Source organism: Glycine soja, chromosome 13 (assembly GCF_004193775.1).
Source record: "Glycine soja cultivar W05 chromosome 13, ASM419377v2, whole genome shotgun sequence".
In the NCBI taxonomy this organism is placed as follows: Eukaryota; Viridiplantae; Streptophyta; class Magnoliopsida; order Fabales; family Fabaceae; genus Glycine; species Glycine soja.
Window position 1 is genome coordinate 11,423,087 of NC_041014.1, and position 18,576 is coordinate 11,441,662.

Genomic DNA, 18,576 nt, shown 5'->3' on the forward strand with positions numbered 1-18,576 from the left:
TTAAAACATTAATTTCTTTTTAAATCCAGTAACAGATAAGCTTTTTGTATTCTTTTTCGGTGCTGATCACCACCTTAATCTTCTTTTTCTTATTTGCAAGCTTAGAGTGGGGTCTACAAGATTGTCACATCAAAGTACACGTGGCCTCATACGCGTCGCTATCATGCGCCGTACCGTTCTCTCTCTCTTCCTCCCTCTTCCCGTTTCTTCTTTATTTTTAAAGCCTTCCCTTCTCTTTTTCCATTGCAGCTAGCTGAGAAGCGAAAACCCATTATTCTTGTTATTAACAGAGTCACAAAGAATCAAACTTTTCTGTTCTCTATAGTAACGTTCTGGTAATGACCATTTCTGTTTCTCTCATATGTTGTTTTCTACTTTTACTTTTGATCATACACATTTCAAGCCCTGCTGATATATTTAAATAAAACAAAGAGCAAAAAACAAAATTTTCAGTTAGAATGGATTGTGGGTTTTCTCCTTTCTTTTTTTTTTTTTTGTTTTCATTTTGAGAAGTGGGGTTGTTGTTTTATAATGTCTTGTTTTATCAGAAAAAAGTTTTAGTTCTTCTTCTGATCAACTTTTTTTTCCCTGGTTAGTTTGCTCCTTATTCTTATGATTTGAACTATTTGGGTTCTTTTTTACATGCATGTCAAATTTGATCAAAAGGGTTTTCCCTTTTTTGAAGGAGGGGCTGTTTGATCCTCATTCTGTGATGATTAAGTTTGATGCTTTGTTTTTCGTGTCATTGAGAAACATGTGATGGGTATTTCTGGAAATTGCAGAATTCTTCGTCCAATAAGATTAGACCCTTGTGTTTTACTTAATATACAGTTTCATCACAAATATGATCATGATTATTGTTAATCACCATCTTTCTCGGGTAATAACATGTGGCCTTTAATTAATTAATTAATTAATTAATTAATTTATGATTTGTGGTTGTTATTGTTTTTGCGACACGTTGTATATATGCTGAAACAAGGGCTTCAAGGTTTATCTATGTTCCGTGTGTGACATCACTTCCACTTTATTTCTTTGTTTGTAATTACAAGGGCTAAGAATATCTGGCTTTGGTTGAAGTAGTAATGGTTGGCAAGGAGAGTTTGAGAACTCATGAGGTCTTGAACTTTAGCTTTGAGAAGCTTATGATGGTTGACTGTGGTGGAAATAGTGGGAAAGGAGTGAACTTTAAAGCGGGGGTGATCACAGAATGGAAGGATATTCCAGTTGAGCTTTTGATGCAGATTTTGTCACTTGTGGATGATCAAACGGTTATGATAGCTTCTGAAGTTTGTCGTGGGTGGAGAGAGGCAATTTGCTTTGGCCTGACTCGGTTATCACTCTCATGGTACATCATCTGTTTTTTTACCTTCCCTTCTAATGCTTTTTTTCACTTTTGAGGTTATTATGCTTGTGGAGGCAGTGAATATTGAAAAGGGTGATTTTTTTTTTTTTTTTGCAAGTAGTTATAAAAAAATTATGATTTTTGTTTTCTGATTTCACAAATATCTGTAACACCAAACATTATAAACGAAAAAAAACATGTTTTCACTGTTTGGTTTACAAACATTTGAACACATGAAGATTCTTGTAATTATTTATTATTTATATTTATAGAAATAAGTAATGGAAACATGGTTTTCTCCAATATAATAGGCCTTAAACATGATCCTTTTCTATTTTTCTGCAATTTACTGTCTATTAAGTGCATTCTTGGTCTCATTGGTTTATGATGTGAACTTGAATTGAATTTGCTATGCTGCAATCTTGATTCTGCCAGTAAGTTTTCGCCTACCTTCATGAATTACTGGAATAGAGACACTGGGGGATGTAGCAACCCTCTTTAATTTCATATATTTGTTTTATAATTTATATCCCATTGAGTTTGATGGATTAATTCCTTTGTATAAAAGGCAAGTTTAATGTGTATGTCATTGAAACTAACACATTTCAATTATTTGAGAACTGACACATTGTAGTGTGCCTCTGGGGTTAAACATTTACTTTCTAAGTCAAGTAATCAGTTGTCTTTTGGTTTTTACCATGCAGTGGTTTAAATTACAACTAGAAGTTACTGGTATTGGGTCAATTTGGTGCCAGGATTCATTAGGTTGATGACTTGATATACTTGTTTCATTTTGTTTCCTCTAATCTATGCACCCTTTAAAAACTCTAGATCAAAACATTGGCTTGATGTATGCGTATTGTTTTTAAAAAATTTAAACAAGAAAAACTGATGTATGTTCTATATTATTGGGGGCAATGCTTTTAAACCCTTAATAACCTTCTTTGCGTAATTCCTTTCAGGTGTAGCAAGAACATGAATAATTTGGTCCTATCCCTAGCTCCTAAATTCACAAAATTACAGACTTTAATCCTTCGTCAAGACAAGCCTCAACTAGAGGACAATGCTGTTGAAACTATTTCAAATTTTTGTCATGACCTCCAAATCTTGGACCTCAGCAAAAGTTTCAAGCTTACCGATCATTCGTTGTATGCCATAGCCCTTGGTTGTCAGGATCTTACAAAACTGAACATCAGTGGTTGTTCAGCCTTTAGTGACAATGCTCTGGCTTACCTGGCCAGTTTTTGTAGAAAGCTGAAAGTTTTGAATCTCTGTGGATGTGTTAAAGCTGCATCTGATACTGCGTTACAGGTATGATTGAGAGACTAGTTGGTTTTCATAATCATAGAAGGACTAAGATGGCTCTGAGTTATAATCCAATAAATTAATGAAATGCAGGCAATTGGGCATTACTGCAATCAGTTACAGTTTTTGAACCTTGGATGGTGTGAAAATGTCAGCGATGTTGGAGTGATGAGTTTAGCATATGGCTGCCGTGATCTTAGAACACTCGATTTATGTGGTTGTGTCCTTATAACAGGTATCATTCAAATTTCAGCAGTTTAAGTCTACTTTAAATGCCAATTGGTTGCAGCATTCATAGTTTTGTTATTCTACCTGACGTTCAAATTCATTACACAACAACTTTCATCCCCTTATTGTTCCTTGTTTGAGATTATCCAGTAGTGGAATGTTAAGTGTTAATTGAAGGGAAGAAAGAAGCAGGCTTCTGACTTTCATGTTGTTGATCACCATGTGTACACATTCAAATGCACATGATCTCTGCTCAATGCCAGAGTTTTTTGTTTCCATATTCTGAATGGATGAGGTTGCAAAATATGTAGAAGGCAACATAATGTATTTTGACATGCAAAAGAGCTTGTTGCAATAAAACATTGGAAACTGATAGTCACAAACTTATGAACCAGAAAAAGTCCATAATTAAGAAGTTTGAATTGAGCTGTATACATGGAAGACAAATAGAAATATCTAAACTTTAGTGCACTAGCTCAAAACTTTTCTAACCTGGGTAGTGTGTACACTTTCAAAATCTATAATCTCCTAACCTTAACGTTTCTTAGCTTCGTGCAGTTTTAGTAAGTGACCAATAGTTATATCATTTAGTTTAAAGAGTTTAATGGTTATGTACTTACATGGTCAACCAATCAGAAATTATTGTTGGTATGACTTTTAAAATAATTATTATTATAAAAGTTGACTAACTTATCATATTTGGTGGTTTGTGATCAGATGAGTGCAAAATTACTTTACACCTTCATTGCATATCCTATTTTCTCTGCTTTAAATGTTTTTTTTTTGTCTCTAGATTAACAATAGTACACTCTTGTGTTGTTATTTCAGATGACAGTGTAATTGCCTTGGCAAACAGATGTCCTCATCTGAGGTCCCTTGGACTTTACTTCTGCCAAAACATCACAGACAGGGCAATGTATTCCTTGGCACAAAGCAAAGTGAACAACAGGATGTGGGGTTCTATGAAAGGTGGTGGAAATAATGATGATAATGATGATGGACTAAGAACTTTGAACATTAGCCAATGCACAGCACTCACCCCTTCTGCTGTGCAAGCTGTGTGTGACTCATGCCCTTCCCTCCACACCTGTTCTGGAAGACACTCACTCATCATGAGTGGTTGTCTGAATCTGACTTCTGTGCATTGTGCTTGTGCTGGCCAAGCACACCGTGCTTTCACTCTCCCACATGCAGCTCATTGAGCTAAGGGGTTGGCAAGGTTTTAAATATCAGTCGTGGTCGCGTTGTGATTTCGTCACAATCGTGGACAAGTGCGGCCAATATGGTTCCAATTGCAGTTGCATGGCAGTCGCATACAGGTAAAAAATCTTGATGTTGCAGACGGATATTTAAAACCTTGGGGGTTGGTGATGCATAAAGACACTTTGAGGAAGTTCCCTTGAAGGGTTTGATAGTTTTAGGTGTCTTGTTGATAAGTTTAAGTTGAATGCTGCATCATGTCATGTTGATTCTAGAACAGCTTGAGCTTGGTGCTTGAGTTTTCTTTTGGTCTCTGACTTTCATGTGAAGGGTCAGAATATTTTGGATGTAAAAATGGCTCTGAATTTATTTTGTGACATGGACTTTTATATAATGGGATGTTTATGCAAGGATGTGTGTTTTTTCTTATGGGAAGTTAACTGTGTTTGGTTTATAGTAGAGAGATAGAAGAGAAATTTTTAAATTAAAAGTTGATTAAAAGAAGTGCTAATCCCACGGAATAAAGTATAAAAATTTGTTAGTATATTATTTTTTCTTCTTGGCACCAGTCACACATTCACACCCTTGATAAAACCTTAGTTAAGTTGGATTTTCTTTGGCTAGCATTTGTCTAGATATATAACGCATTTCTTGAAATTGGAATTTTCTTCTTTACTTTAGATTATAACTATAATTAATTTCAATGAACTTTTTGGATGTCAAAACATTCTCAAATTTAACTTGAAAAGTAAGGAACTTTGAAATATGCCATATATTATCTCTTTGTAGAATATTTTTTTCTTGGAAGTCTTGCCTCATTTACTACATAAAGATCTTGTAAGGCGGTAGAGTGTTTCTGATCTAATCAAATCAAATTTTTATTATTATTTTAGTGACTTGTGTTTCATGATTCATCAAATCAAATTTTTATTATTATTTTAGTGATTGAGATTTTTTTTATCTTTTTAAGAAAAGAAAATGTCATTTTCATCCTATTTAATGAATTGGAGGTTATAAAAGTATTTTTTTTATTGCTCGATTTTATCCACTTTTGACACTGGAAATTTTTAACATGGGAAATTTTTTCAATTTGAGAATGAAAAATTACGGGATTAAAGTTTAAAAATTAACACGCAGTTTTCCCTAATACAAATACACCATTTAGTTATCATCTACTACATAATAATTTAACCTCTTTTTTTTTTTTATCAACTTTCATGATAAATTTAACTCCCGATAATGTCAAGGCACCCTAAAAGGACTACTCTGTTGCGAATTTAGGAACTAGGATCTATATACATAATAATTTTTTAAAAATAAATCACCATAAATTACCATTTTTAAAAATGAAATTGTATATTAATTCAAAATCTGTACTATAATAAAATAACATCTTTCTCAAATAACCCCAGAATTCAAAAATAAGCACTTTCTCAAATTGAAAGAGTTTCCCATGTAAAAAAATTCCAGTGTAAAAAATTGATAAAATCAAGAGCAATGCAGTTTATAAGTCTGAGTTTGGGACATATGGTTCAACATTGTTGGAGTTTGTTAGTTAATAATCCATTCTATTGGATTTGCTAAGAAACAGGGCCAAGTTGTTACCATGAGCTTGCAAGTTGCAAGGCATGTGATCGTTTGTATTGAAGACTTGATTATGAATGAAATGATATAAATATTTTTCCAGTAAAAAAAAATAAAATTCCAAAGTCATTTTCCTCTTGTTATTCTCAATGTTTTGTAGTACTCATTTTAAGGTATTTTCCAACCTGGGAAACCAGGTTTTAGGCCATTTGGACCACCGAGTAGTGTTGAAAACGATTTTGTTAAACAACCAGGTAGAGGAAGATGGAATAAATGACCAATCATTAATTTCGTCTTTAAAATATTAATTTCTCCTAAATAATTTTTAAAATACAAATAATTAGACCTTTAAGTATTAAAAACTGCTATGTAGTCTTCTGAATATTAAAAAATAAATTAATTATGTAGTATTAGTAAAATACATTAATTTAAGAATCATTTAAAAAAATAATGGTTGAGGCCTTGAGGGATTACATTAAAATGTGAATGGACCAAGGATGGAACTTGGAAGTCTTGTACTCATAGAAAACAAGAATATAATTCACAATTTTTTGTCACCATGTTAGAAGAATTACAAGTTAACCTACTTTAACGATGCAATCATCGTCGATTAAGATCAATTTCTTTTTTCTAAACGTAGGATGAACAATCAGAATGACTCTTTGACTCTGGGTCAGTCGGGTCCTGTGTAGAATCTTTAGTGGTCCGTTTCAGCACTTGAATATGATTGTTATGTTGAAGTGTTGAACTTGAACACGAAGCAAGAAGTCATGGATGCTGAGGTGGTAGATATAGATACTGATTGCTACCACGGATGGTGGATATTAATTTTGACGTGGCAAGAATCTTGGAGTTGCATATATCCCCACCACCCTTCATATACGTCGCCGTGTCTCTATTTTTTCTCTTTCTATGGTAGTATTTGTTTTTCTAGGATAAAATATGTATCAACATAAAAATGTTTGAAATTTGTTTTTATAAAAAATTTAATATGTTTTTGTTTTATAAAATTAAAATATAATACTTTTTTGTCCGAATGTCAATGAATTTAAATTTATGATGATGACTTTTTACATTCATATTATTTATATATATATATATATATATTAATTGTATATGTAACTAATGTAAAATCAGACATATAACCCAATAAAAAAATAACACGAAGATGAAAAATATATCGAAAAGTTTTACCAAAAAGAATTTTAAATATTTTTATATTTATGAGAATATCATAATTAAAACTTTTGATTGTTTGATGATATTTTAAAATATTTTTATAAGTTTCAATCTTTAAATCAATTATAAAACTAATTCTTGACTTCTAACTTAACTTAGTTACACTTACAAAATTTATTGGGAATTGAGACTCAAGTTCTCATGTACGAATTCAGCGTGGCTGTTCACTTACTTACACCATTGACTCTATTGTAGCATACCACTGGCTCTAGATATTTCTCAAAAGATTGTTTTTTAATTACCGTACTAGATATTGCTCTGTCTATTATTTCTCAAATATTATCTTCATAGATGATGATATCTACCCACCTTAGTCCTTGGATTATGATTGTACTTGAACCCCCTAGATGTTACTCGAGATCATTTGTTTTGTTTTGGGAAGTCAGTAGTCAATTCTATTGGAATGCATTGACGTGTATCGAACACAACGTGTAACGTGCGTGAGGTGATAGAATCCAAATGCAAACGTAAAATAAAGCAGGCCTGATAAGAATTGTTATCACTATTCAGATGAAAAAAAAAACTAAAAATATATATTTGTGGTGACGTTTATAATAATACTAATTATCATTATTTTATTTATTTATATTGTATTGGACAGATGTTCTTTATATATAATTAAATTTTAAAAAATTGATATTTTTAAATATATAAATTATTTTATAACCGAAGTTTATAATAAATGAATACCTTTAAACATATCAATTGTATTTTAGATCATAATAATAAAGCGGGCCTGATAAGAATTGTTATCACTATTCAGATAAAAAAAAAACTAAAAATATATATTTGTGGTGACGTTTATAATAACAATAATTATCATTATTTTATTTATTTATATTTTATTGGACAGATGTTCTTTATATATAATTAAATTTTAAAAAATTGATATTCTCAAATATATAAATTATTTTATAACCGAAGTTTATAATAAATGAATACCTTTAATCATATCAATTGTATTTTAGATCATAATAAATAAATTTATATAATTCTATAATATTATTTTTAATTGTGTTTGTGTGTATCTTAAAGAAATCTATGATTTTAGTCTCATTTTTCAATTTCAGACTTGACTATGTATTTTTCTAATTTTTTTCTTAATGAATTAAGCTTGTTAGTAATTAAATAATTTTAAAAAAATATTTATCATGTGGATAATAAATAAACACGCATAAGATAATGCTCACAAGATACATAAATCAATGCTTGAAATTAGTTGCATGAATCAAAGTTACAGATTTTTAAAATGTAGGATGAAATGTCTCAATTAAAAAATGAGAGACTAAAATTGCAAACTTTTAAAAGTGAAAGATAAAATATTTCAATTAAAAAATAAGAGCACTGTAATGACCCGCCTCATCGCTATGATATCATCACTCTAATAACTCATGAAATTAAATTATTTTTCTTTCTTTTATGAAAACTCCATTATTTTTGCTTATGAAAATCATAGTAAATTTGAATTTCACAAATATATATATACATATATATATGTATGTCCCCAAACACGCACCAATGTTTAATCGAATACATGAATATTAATATAGTAGTTCAGTACACATCATACACATAATGAAGATTAAATCAGTTCGAACATATAATTAAATATGTGATTTACATCCTTAATCCAACAAAAGAAAACATGAACCACTATGGAGGAGTTGATTAACAAAACACAGCTCTCTCCCCAAAATAATCCCAATGTCATCACGCCGGCTTGGCGACTCCTCAACAGAATCTCATCCCTGCACCCTACTGCTGTCATTTTGCTCTCACGAACAAGGTTCGCGATCATCACAGGTATCAACCACACGATACAAAATTGCAAGGGTTAGTTCATTATAAAAAGAACCAATGTTAAATCCAAATAATCACATTTAGCAAGAAAACGTAAGCAAACATCATGAGCTTACACAACATTCATTATCCAACACTCACATCCAACAATTGGTCATTGTCCACATCCGACAATTACTCATCATCCATATTCAACAATTACTCATCATCCATCCATGGATCCAATCAAGACTGCACATAATGATGCATGCACCTGACTCATCTCTCAGATGCAATGTGGTACGTACCAACAACCAAATCCCAGGAAATAGCCTAAGCGTGTCCACACGACACTCTCACTTAGGAAACCATGCTGAGCTCATCGAGACCACCCGGTTGTGCACGTAACCCCCCCCCCATAGGTGATCAGCCTGGGGCCAAAAGGAGTTCCCTACCAAGTGACAAGCCCCCTCAGTACAAAGTATACTCTGCCATAGTTATTTTATTTCCTGTGTTGTATGAGCTATGAACATGACCAAAAGCAAGTGCCAAAAACCATGGACCATTTAAAGCGTATAAGCATCCCCTTAGAAAGGCTTAGATTCTTTAACCACGCTTGTCACCCACATCTGGGCCATCCGACAAGGTCAGTGCACTTAACCCCCCATGACATACACTACATATGACGTATGAACGTGGTCCAAAGCAAGTGCCAAAGACCCTGGAAGGTCAGTGCACTTCGCCTCCCACGAACATACACAACATCCAACGTATGAACGTGGCCCAAAGCAAGTGTTAAAGACCCAGGAAGGTCAGTGCACTTCGCCCCCCACGAACATACACAACATGCACATGTCAATGCATTTCCAACATCAATCAACATTCCATTTTCATATCATTCTCAACATAGACATCATCTCGTCTCAATGACGTTATCAACAACAACAACCTCATTTCATATTCACATAATCATCAACAATACCATTAATTCATGTTGACATGATTTTTATTAACAACGCCATCTCAAATCAATATCATCAATATCACCACATATCAATTAAAATCCTCAATAACGACATCAACAATAAATCGCATTCCGCACATACATATTTCTTTCATGCCTGAGATTCACACTCTCAGGTCTTTAAACGACACAAGTTTAATAAACAATAATATTATTCATCAACAATAGATATATCGCATCCCATTCGTTAAAAACGTAGATTTCTTGAAAGAAAATCAGCATGCAACAGGGACAGGCAGATATTCTCATAGTTAGGTTCCCTTACCCTAACTATGGTGTCAAAACGGTAAATTTTATAATAACTCCCCTCACCTATCGTGAGCTCTCCGTCAGTTCCTCTTTGCATCACTTAGAGATCTCTCTCTCGTTCGTGCTTGTCGGTCCAACGCAAGTCTCTATTACGCCAAAACGAAAGGAATTTTAGCATAGGTTTCAAAAACAAGGTCAAAGGCAACATTTGGGGTCAAATACCACTGCCAAAACATAAAGGGATGAGGGGTGTTTCAGATTCTACAAATGGAAACATCATTTTGAAATTCCGATCACGCCAATGTGATCGGGGTTCAGTGAATGTCGCAAAAACAATCTCAAGGTTATAAAAAGATAATTTTTACAATGTCTCATTCTCTAGGATTTTTCAAAAGAAGTGTAAAAACACCCTATTACAGTACCCAACACATAAGAGACACTAAGAGGAACTCAAACTAGCTAGGAGAAGGCTTAGAAGTCAAGGTTACCTCATAGAAACTTTGAAATAGAGGATTGAGGGGTTTTCTCCATCGAATCTTCGAGGAGGATTCTGAGGATTCCGCTCCGACTAAAGTGTTCCTCTTGGAGTGGGGGTCCAACGGCAAGCAACGGCGGCTCACGGCGGCCACCAGTGGTCTTGGGTGGTGGAAAATAAGATTTTAGGATTTGGGAGACGTTTTTGGGAGACGAAGAGAGTGAAAATCGTGTTTTTCACGCTAAGAACGTATTTATAACCTGCAACTTTCACTTAGCGGGCCTTCTAGGCGCTCAACGCACTTCCTCTCAGTTGGAAATGGGCTTAGCGCAGCTTTGGGCCGCTCAGCGCAATTCCACTCGGTTGGAATTGCGCTTAGCACGCCTTTCTCGCTTAGCGGGAGACCAAAAGTTAATATTTCCAAGATCCCAACGGTCAGACTGTAGAAACACATCTTAGGGATATCCAGACAAAATTTAAAGAGGATTCAACGGTTAACGAATCCGTTATCACGATTTCGTTGAACTAGGTTTTGGTAAAATCTAAAATCTCATACTTTCAACTTAGCTCAACAAAACTCCACATAATTCAAGATCCATATCAAGAAATTCACCCATGACTTGTTCAAGGCATACTTCAACTCATTCAAGTCTATCATATACTCAAACAACACAATAAATACAATTAAACATCAATCTATAACTTATAATATCCGAGGGTGTTACAAGAACTAAAATTATAAATTTTTAAAAATAGGAGAAAGAAAATTACATTTTATACTTTATCTTTTTATATAGGGTATTAATTTATACAATGGTTATCTAGCTAGGTGCTAAAATTATTATACAGTTATTTGTTATAGTGTAACCATGTGTTTGGATGAGGGATTTAAAAATTTCTAGGAAATTCAAATGCACAATATTTTAAATGCCTTGATTTAAATTCCTTTCATTTTGTAATTATTTTGTTTGGATGAGGCAATTCAATTGCTTGTCTTTTAATTTCTTTGTTTGGATAAAATAATTCAATTTCAATGAAATTCAAATTTTCATTTTTAAATATTTATTTAAAAATTAAAATTTCAATATTGAATGAAAATATATATGAGTCATTTTTTAAATAGTTAAATATTCAAAATAAATTTAATGTTATACAATATTTAATAATCAATTTTTTTTAATATTTAATAATTAAATAATCAAAATAAGCATTGAACGAGCCCTACCTTGGCCTCTTCAACTCGTGGACAGGCTCCAATTGCTGCCTCAATTGGTACGACATCAGCTGCGACACCACCACCGGCCGCGTCACCGACATCAACCTCCGCGGGGAGTCTGAAGACCCAATCTTCAAGAAAGCCGGTCGCTCTGGCTACGTGACCGGAAAACTCTCACCAGCGATCTGTGGCATCGACACCCTCACCACCCTCGTTGTCGCTGATTGGAAAGACATTGCCAAGGAGATCCCCGCCTGCATCACCGCGCTTCCCTCCCATCGCATCCTGGACCTCATCGGCAACAAGCTCTCCGGTGAGATCCCCGCAGATGTCAGCAAATTCTCATGTCTGACAGTCCTGAACCTCACTGACAACGCCCTTAGCGACAAAATTCCAACGTCCATCACCTGGCTGGGCTCACTGAAACACCTTAACCTCAACAATAATCAGCTTTGCGGCGAGATTCTGAAAGACTTCGGGAATCTGGTCATGCTGAGCCGCATGTTGCTGACTCGAAACTAGCTAACCGGTACGCTGCTGAGAGAGAGAGTTATGGAGAGCACGTGTGGCTGAGAGAGGGAGAGAGAGCTGGTGTGCGTTGAGAAATTTTAATTTCTTTGATTTTGGTAAGAATTTGAAATGATGTTAAGTTAGTATATTAAAATGCTTTTAAAAAATGACTATTTTAATTACTTTTAAAATATCTTATCCAAACAGATTATAAAAAAATATTTTAATATCTCAGTTGAAATATTTATTAGTATTATGCGTACGGTTATTATTGTGTACCGTTAACGTCAATAAATTCAATGTAATGTGATAGGAATCGATAGTTTGCTAAAAGCCCTTCCGATGTTGCTGTGAATTTCCAAATAGAAGTTACTATGAATTTCCAATTTTGTAACATACAAAAGGAGAAGGAAAAAAAAAAGTGCTGTGGAATTGACAGAAATGTTTAATCTTTGACCAAGTGTTATGCCACATGTAACTTGAAGAGAGTGGTAATGACAGCAAGCAACAAAATATGATTATTCACGGCTTGCACCATTGTCTTCCCAAAACTACGTTCAGAGGGTATCAGAAAAATTCCTTTTAGCATATCATCTCACGAACAAAGTATTGAAATGGCTAAATTTTTGTTTTCATAGTCCATACGTATATAAGAATCATTTGCTTTTGTAAACTATCTCTTCATCATCCACATCAAATGCTGGACTACAAAGGCATTTGAAGAGCCTTCCGAGACCCTGTAGAAGCATAAATGCACACACATTTTCGTATTCTGAGTATCATGTATTATACACGGTGGTTTTAACTTAAATATAAATAGATTAAAATATGTTTGGGATTTCTAATAAATATTTTGTGTTTTTTTAATAATTTTATTTTTATTTTTGTTTTTGATAAAATAATAATTTTATTTTTTTTAATTAAAGCTAGAAATTTTTGTATTTGTTGTTGGATAAAAAAATTCAATTGTTATTAGTCCTTTTTGTAAAAGATCAATGACAAATGAAATAAAATATCAAATACAAGATTCGTAAAAAGTATTAAAGATTAAAAATAAAATTATTATTTTATTAGAGACTCTTAAAAAAATTATAAAAAAATCATTTATTAAAAATAAAAAAGAATTTTATTTTTGTTCCATGATAAAACAACAATTTTTTTTGTTTCTTGAAACTTTTTGTAGTCACTATAAGTTATAAGTTTTTTATTGGAAGAATTCAACAGTTGTTAGTCAAAAGAGGCTAATAACAAATGAAATAAAATATAAAAAATAAATATAAAATTTATTAATTTATTAAAGATTAAAGAAATAAAAAGATTAAAAATAAAATTATTATTTTATTAGACTCAATATAAAAAAATTATAAAAAAATAAACACAAAATTTAAATATGTTAGAAATAAAAAACATTTTACTCTTTGTTAATATTATGAAGAGTAAATTTGAAGGAGGTCTCACACGCATGCATGAGATTAGTTCTAAATATTTCTAAACATACCTGCGTAAAAAAGGGAGTTCGGTAGGAAATTGCTCTAGAGGATTCATCATCTGAAGATTCAGAACTGCTTTCTTCATCATCAGAATCAGCAGCAATCTTCTTCTTCAATGTTTCTCCTTTTGGATACTTGTCCTGAAGGAAGCATCGTCATATTATATCAGCAAACTTGATAAATGACGATAGCTTGTTTTACTTCCTTGTGGGACAGGAATTTGGCCTTATAATTAGATGCAAATTGCAAAGAAATCGTATATGAAGACCAAAAATGTCTTGATTTTTATAGTTATACACAACTATACACTGTTTTAGATGCAAGGTGACGAACGTACTTGACTTTAATTTTCTACTATATATAAATATTCTGAAGCTTATCTTTTGTCAGAGACAGATAGGTATAATGCATACAATGGGAAAAGGGTGGCTTGGGGCAGAGGATTGTATAGATAACAAAATTTAGACTTTAACTATATTTTTTTGGCTTCAATAATAAAAAGTTGTTTAAATTTTAATTCTCATAATTTTTTTCCTATTTTGATCCTTATTAAAAGAGTTCGTTTCATTCTAATCTTTCACATTATTATCATTCTAATCCATATAAAATTGTAACCTTTTGATATAAGTCTATTTCTTTTTTTCTAAACTGAATGATATAAAACATTAGAAGATTTCATTATAGTCCGTATTTTTAAAAAAATATCAAACCTGTTGTTTTCCAATTTTAGTAAGCGATGCCATCATTTAACAGGATTACAGGAATCCTGACATTAAGGACTAAAATGAAAAATAAATACTTGATAGGGATACAAAGTCTATAACAGACAAAATTTTAAGAGGACTAAAACGAAAACGATCATATTATCGGGACTAAAGTTATTTAAACACAGAAATTATTATAATGAGCAATATTCCTAGAAAGCTGAAAACTGAAATAATTGATGCCAAAGTATCTGAAAATTTGCACCTGAAATATCTTCCCAAGAATTTTAAGAGCAGTAGCCCGAAGTCTAAGTTCCTCCTTCTTAACGTTATTTTCCCTTAGCACCTGCCACAATAGATTTAAGAACAAAAATCTGTTAGCCATTTTAATTTCCTTTGTTCTGGTCTTAGGTGATAAAAAATGTCCAGTTCTTACAAAAGATGCCTTATCTAAAATTCATTATAACTCGTTTTAGATTACATTAGGCTTTAGTATCTCAGGTTTTCTAGCTAACAAACTATTCCTCATTATAACTAGTTATTTTTTCATACCAAGAGCTTCATGGTATCTGGATAAGCGACAATGAATACAATAACCTGTTTCATGATCAACTATGGAAGTTTGGAACTACCTAAGAGCATCCCTTTTTGTCATATAACTAAAAATGAGTTAAGAACTCACCATTTGACACACGTGTACGAGGGTTACTTCTATGTCCACTACATTTAACTTCCACAAGGAATTCATCAATGTATCCTTGTTAAGGCGAATGTGAGAGTCAACATCATTTTCAGGCACACTACTACCATCCATTTTAAATTGCTTGCGCATGTCGTCTTGGAGCTGAAGTAACTGATAAGCACCTAAATTGCATGTCCTTGAAAAAATTAAACATTGTTCGGAATAACTAATCTCCAAGAAAATGCAACTGACTTTTAAGGGAGGGGTTGCTAATGGAATTGTCGGTCTTTTTACCTTTAGCAGCTGTGAATTGTGATTTCCAGAAATGCCCTTTGTTTCGTACCCATTCAGCCAGAAATGGCACTCCAAGATAAATGGCTTTTTTACCTAGTTCTTGTGCTGCCTGTCTTGAATATATGTAGCCGATGGTATGTAACATATCAACTCCAAATGCTGCATTCAGAAACAGTGAAACTGATTGATTATATCATTGATACATTATACAATAGCATGCTAAAAACCACTGTCGTTCCTATGTATTCGAGTTTTGATGGCATTGAATGATGAGCAAAGTTACCGAGTGTTTAGTCCCTAGAAAAGTGTTAAAGTTCACTAACCAGCACGAGAAAGCCGCCTTGTTTCAGATTCTGCGCGTTGGAAGAATCCTTTTTTGTTACCCCGGACATATTGGCCAAGATAATCCCTCAAAATTCTTGCTAGCTTTTCTTCTCTTTCTTTTTGGACAGCCTATAAAACACAGAAAAGATAGGTAAAATACAAAAAAAAAATAAAAATGTACCCCCCTTTCTTTTTCTCAAATTAACTATGGAAAGCATAGTTAATTTTCAATGCCATCTTATCATTGCAAGATGCAACAAGGTTTTAAACGAGTCCAAGTACTTAGTGAAATGGTTATAAACATATATTATATATACTCAGGGAAATACGTACTGAACAAAAGAGGCAGAAGCAATATAATGAGAAGTCGGGACAGTACAGATATTTCAATTTCTTAGTCATAGAAAGAATAATCAGTCTTAGAATTGGAATGATTTTTTTTATAACAAAGAGAATACTACTGCAGAAGTTTTAGCAAAACTAAATATATAGTAGCTTACCTAGTCTGCCATATCAAACTATTGAAGTAAATTATGTTTCAAAATAGATGAAATTAATATTCACCACTTTAGCATTCTAGTTCTAGCTGAACAAAATTGGCATTTCTCTAGTTTTGATCAATAAATCAAAAAGTCTAAACTAATGATAATTTGTGTTTCATAGAAACAAAGTTACACTATTTGAAAGGCAGTGTGTGGTCAGAGTTTTTTGTTAGCATCACAGTAAACCAAAATGACCAGCTTCTACTACGCAAATTACTCATATTGATTTTTTTTTTCTTTGTCATCATAATAAGAGAAATTGTGCAACTGTATTGTGTTCCGGAAATCTAACACTGAAAATATGATTACACACCAAAAAACCCAATCCATAACTTGAACCTTTTTAGTTTTTTCTCTTAGCAAACTTACAAAGAAAGAGTCAAAGTAATACTGAAAAGTGAATGTAGAACATTCTTGCCTTTAGCTTCTCATTGAGTTTATCAGGATCCTCAGTTTCATCAGCTAGCTCAGAGGAAGCCATTGATGCCACAGCTAGATGCCCTATGTAGTCCTCAAACAATTCACTCCCAAAGAGCAGGGCGAAGACAGCCATGGGGTCAAGCATAGTTTCCCTGTCAAGGAATCCATTCATTGTCTAATAAAAATAAATCTTCTTTAGGGAAGATAGAAATTCAGGACACTTTTTTACTTTTACAACGAGGATTTTTGAACTTAAAATCTCATCTAAACTACCTAAACCTTCGTCACTAAACCGATTCTAGTAGATAATTAAGAAGCTTTCAAAAGAGCTTACTAAATTATCATCTTGTCTATAAGTGATTTTTAACTTTATCCCAATGATAATTAATGAAGCTTATTAAAATAAGTTTACTAAATTAAGTGGTTATGACATAGGTTCTTCTACAATACAATGAAAGTTTTTATTAAATAAATTCTTAACTAAATTATTTATACTAACACCCCTTAAAGACCGTAAACCGGGGCGTAAACTAATCGTCTTTTGATTTTTATTTATTTGACCTTATCCTTGTTATTTTTCCTTCTCTTTCCTATTCCCTTTTGAGGAATTTTCACTTTCTTAACTTGGATTGTACTCTGTTTCAAATCAGTCAAGTAGAATTGCGACTAGATACCAACTATTCACGACGGCAATGTAATTAATAGTCAGAGAGGCTCTTCATAAACTAACATTATCATTAAATTCTAGTCATAATACCTAATATAACTTTTTTCAGTGAACTCATCAATCCAGATTGTTAGCAAATAAATTAAAAAAGTTCCTCATCGAATTACATTTAAGCTAAAAGGTTTCATCATCATCATCATCATCATTGAGCATCATATGTACCTAGATACAGAATGCTTCCCATTTTGATTATACGCATTCCTCTGCACCGGAACACTCAAAATTTGGTACGCTTCACCCAAAATCTGCCAACATCACAAATTACAATAAACAACTAAAATATATATAGCAACATCAAAGCATTTAAGAACCTTGTTAACAATAATAATAGTTTAATTTCGATAAACCTGAACTTAATCAATTAGAAATTACTCAATATGATTTGCATATAGTTTAAAGTAGTTATTACTATATTAGGCAATCAACGATTAGATGAGTGCATTCTAACTAAATTCTAGTAATAATAATAAAAATTCTACTAGTAAACTTGAGAGATTGCAGTGGATTCAAGCTACCTGAAACTTTTCGGCAGCGTGAGGATCGTTCGGGTTTTTATCGGGATGAACTTGCATTGCCTGTGATCAAATATTTAACAACACCAGAAAATGAGAAGAGAAAAGAGTTAAATCCATAAAAAAAATAAAAAATGAACGAATTACATATTTAATTGAAATGAATAAGATAATAATAACCTTGTGGTAATAGGCCTTGCGAATTTGGTCATCGGAGGCAGAGGGAGAGACTCCGAGGATATCGTAGTACTCTGTTTCCTTCACCATTGTTGTGTGTGTGCGAAAATTCCCAAAGGTGAGAACAATGGAATCGAAGAGGAGAAAGAAGAAGAAAGAAAGAAAGAGAGGAATGGGAAGGGAAGGGGTCACGAGGAAGTGGAGGCTTTACAGTTCTGATGGGCAATATTGTATTTCACGGGAAGTACTTTTTCGCGGGAGGAAACAGTTTTTTAAGCGTTTTGGTGTGTCCCAGTGACAGTGCCATCAATTTTCATATCGACAAAATGGAATAATGAGGGGATTGGCTTTCGGAGCTGTCTTGTGGGGCCTTAGTTAGTTGTTGTTCTTCTTTTCGACTTAGCTGCTGAGAGTGTGTGAGTTTTGGGCTTCGAGGATCATGATTTGATATATTGGTGTCATTCTGTGGCTGGACTCGAGCTGAAAGCAGAGGAAGAGAATTCCGACAAAAGGTAAATTAGATATTTCTAATAAGTAATTAATAAATGAT

General features: G+C 32.9%; 2 protein-coding genes and 1 pseudogene across 3 annotated transcripts; 2 read left to right on the forward strand and 1 right to left on the reverse strand.

Moving 5' to 3' along the window:
* Positions 1 to 207: 207 nt before the first annotated feature.
* On the forward strand, positions 208 to 4,513 carry LOC114382553 (F-box protein SKP2B-like). 2 transcript variants are annotated; one of them, XM_028342058.1, is made up of 5 exons: positions 208 to 335; positions 1,053 to 1,348; positions 2,308 to 2,656; positions 2,744 to 2,885; positions 3,707 to 4,513. In XM_028342058.1, the coding sequence occupies exons 2-5, from the start codon at positions 1,086 to 1,088 to the stop codon at positions 4,078 to 4,080; spliced, it is 1,128 nt and encodes a 375-aa protein (XP_028197859.1). In that variant the 5' UTR covers positions 208 to 335; positions 1,053 to 1,085; the 3' UTR covers positions 4,081 to 4,513. The 2 variants fall into 2 exon arrangements, with proteins under 2 accessions (XP_028197859.1, XP_028197860.1); XM_028342059.1 differs by having other exon boundaries at positions 236 to 335; positions 1,084 to 1,348.
* Positions 4,514 to 11,635: 7,122 nt separating this feature from the next.
* On the forward strand, positions 11,636 to 12,217 carry LOC114381579 (annotated as a pseudogene).
* Positions 12,218 to 12,564: 347 nt separating this feature from the next.
* LOC114381878 (chaperone protein dnaJ 10-like) lies at positions 12,565 to 18,488 on the reverse strand. The gene is made up of 10 exons (XM_028341102.1): positions 18,030 to 18,488; positions 17,853 to 17,912; positions 17,500 to 17,582; positions 16,609 to 16,762; positions 15,648 to 15,777; positions 15,325 to 15,483; positions 15,031 to 15,212; positions 14,614 to 14,694; positions 13,653 to 13,784; positions 12,565 to 12,891 (listed from the first exon to the last, which is right to left on the reverse strand). The coding sequence occupies exons 1-10, from the start codon at positions 18,114 to 18,116 to the stop codon at positions 12,811 to 12,813; spliced, it is 1,149 nt and encodes a 382-aa protein (XP_028196903.1). The 5' UTR covers positions 18,117 to 18,488; the 3' UTR covers positions 12,565 to 12,810.
* Between the last annotated feature and the right edge of the window lie 88 nt (positions 18,489 to 18,576).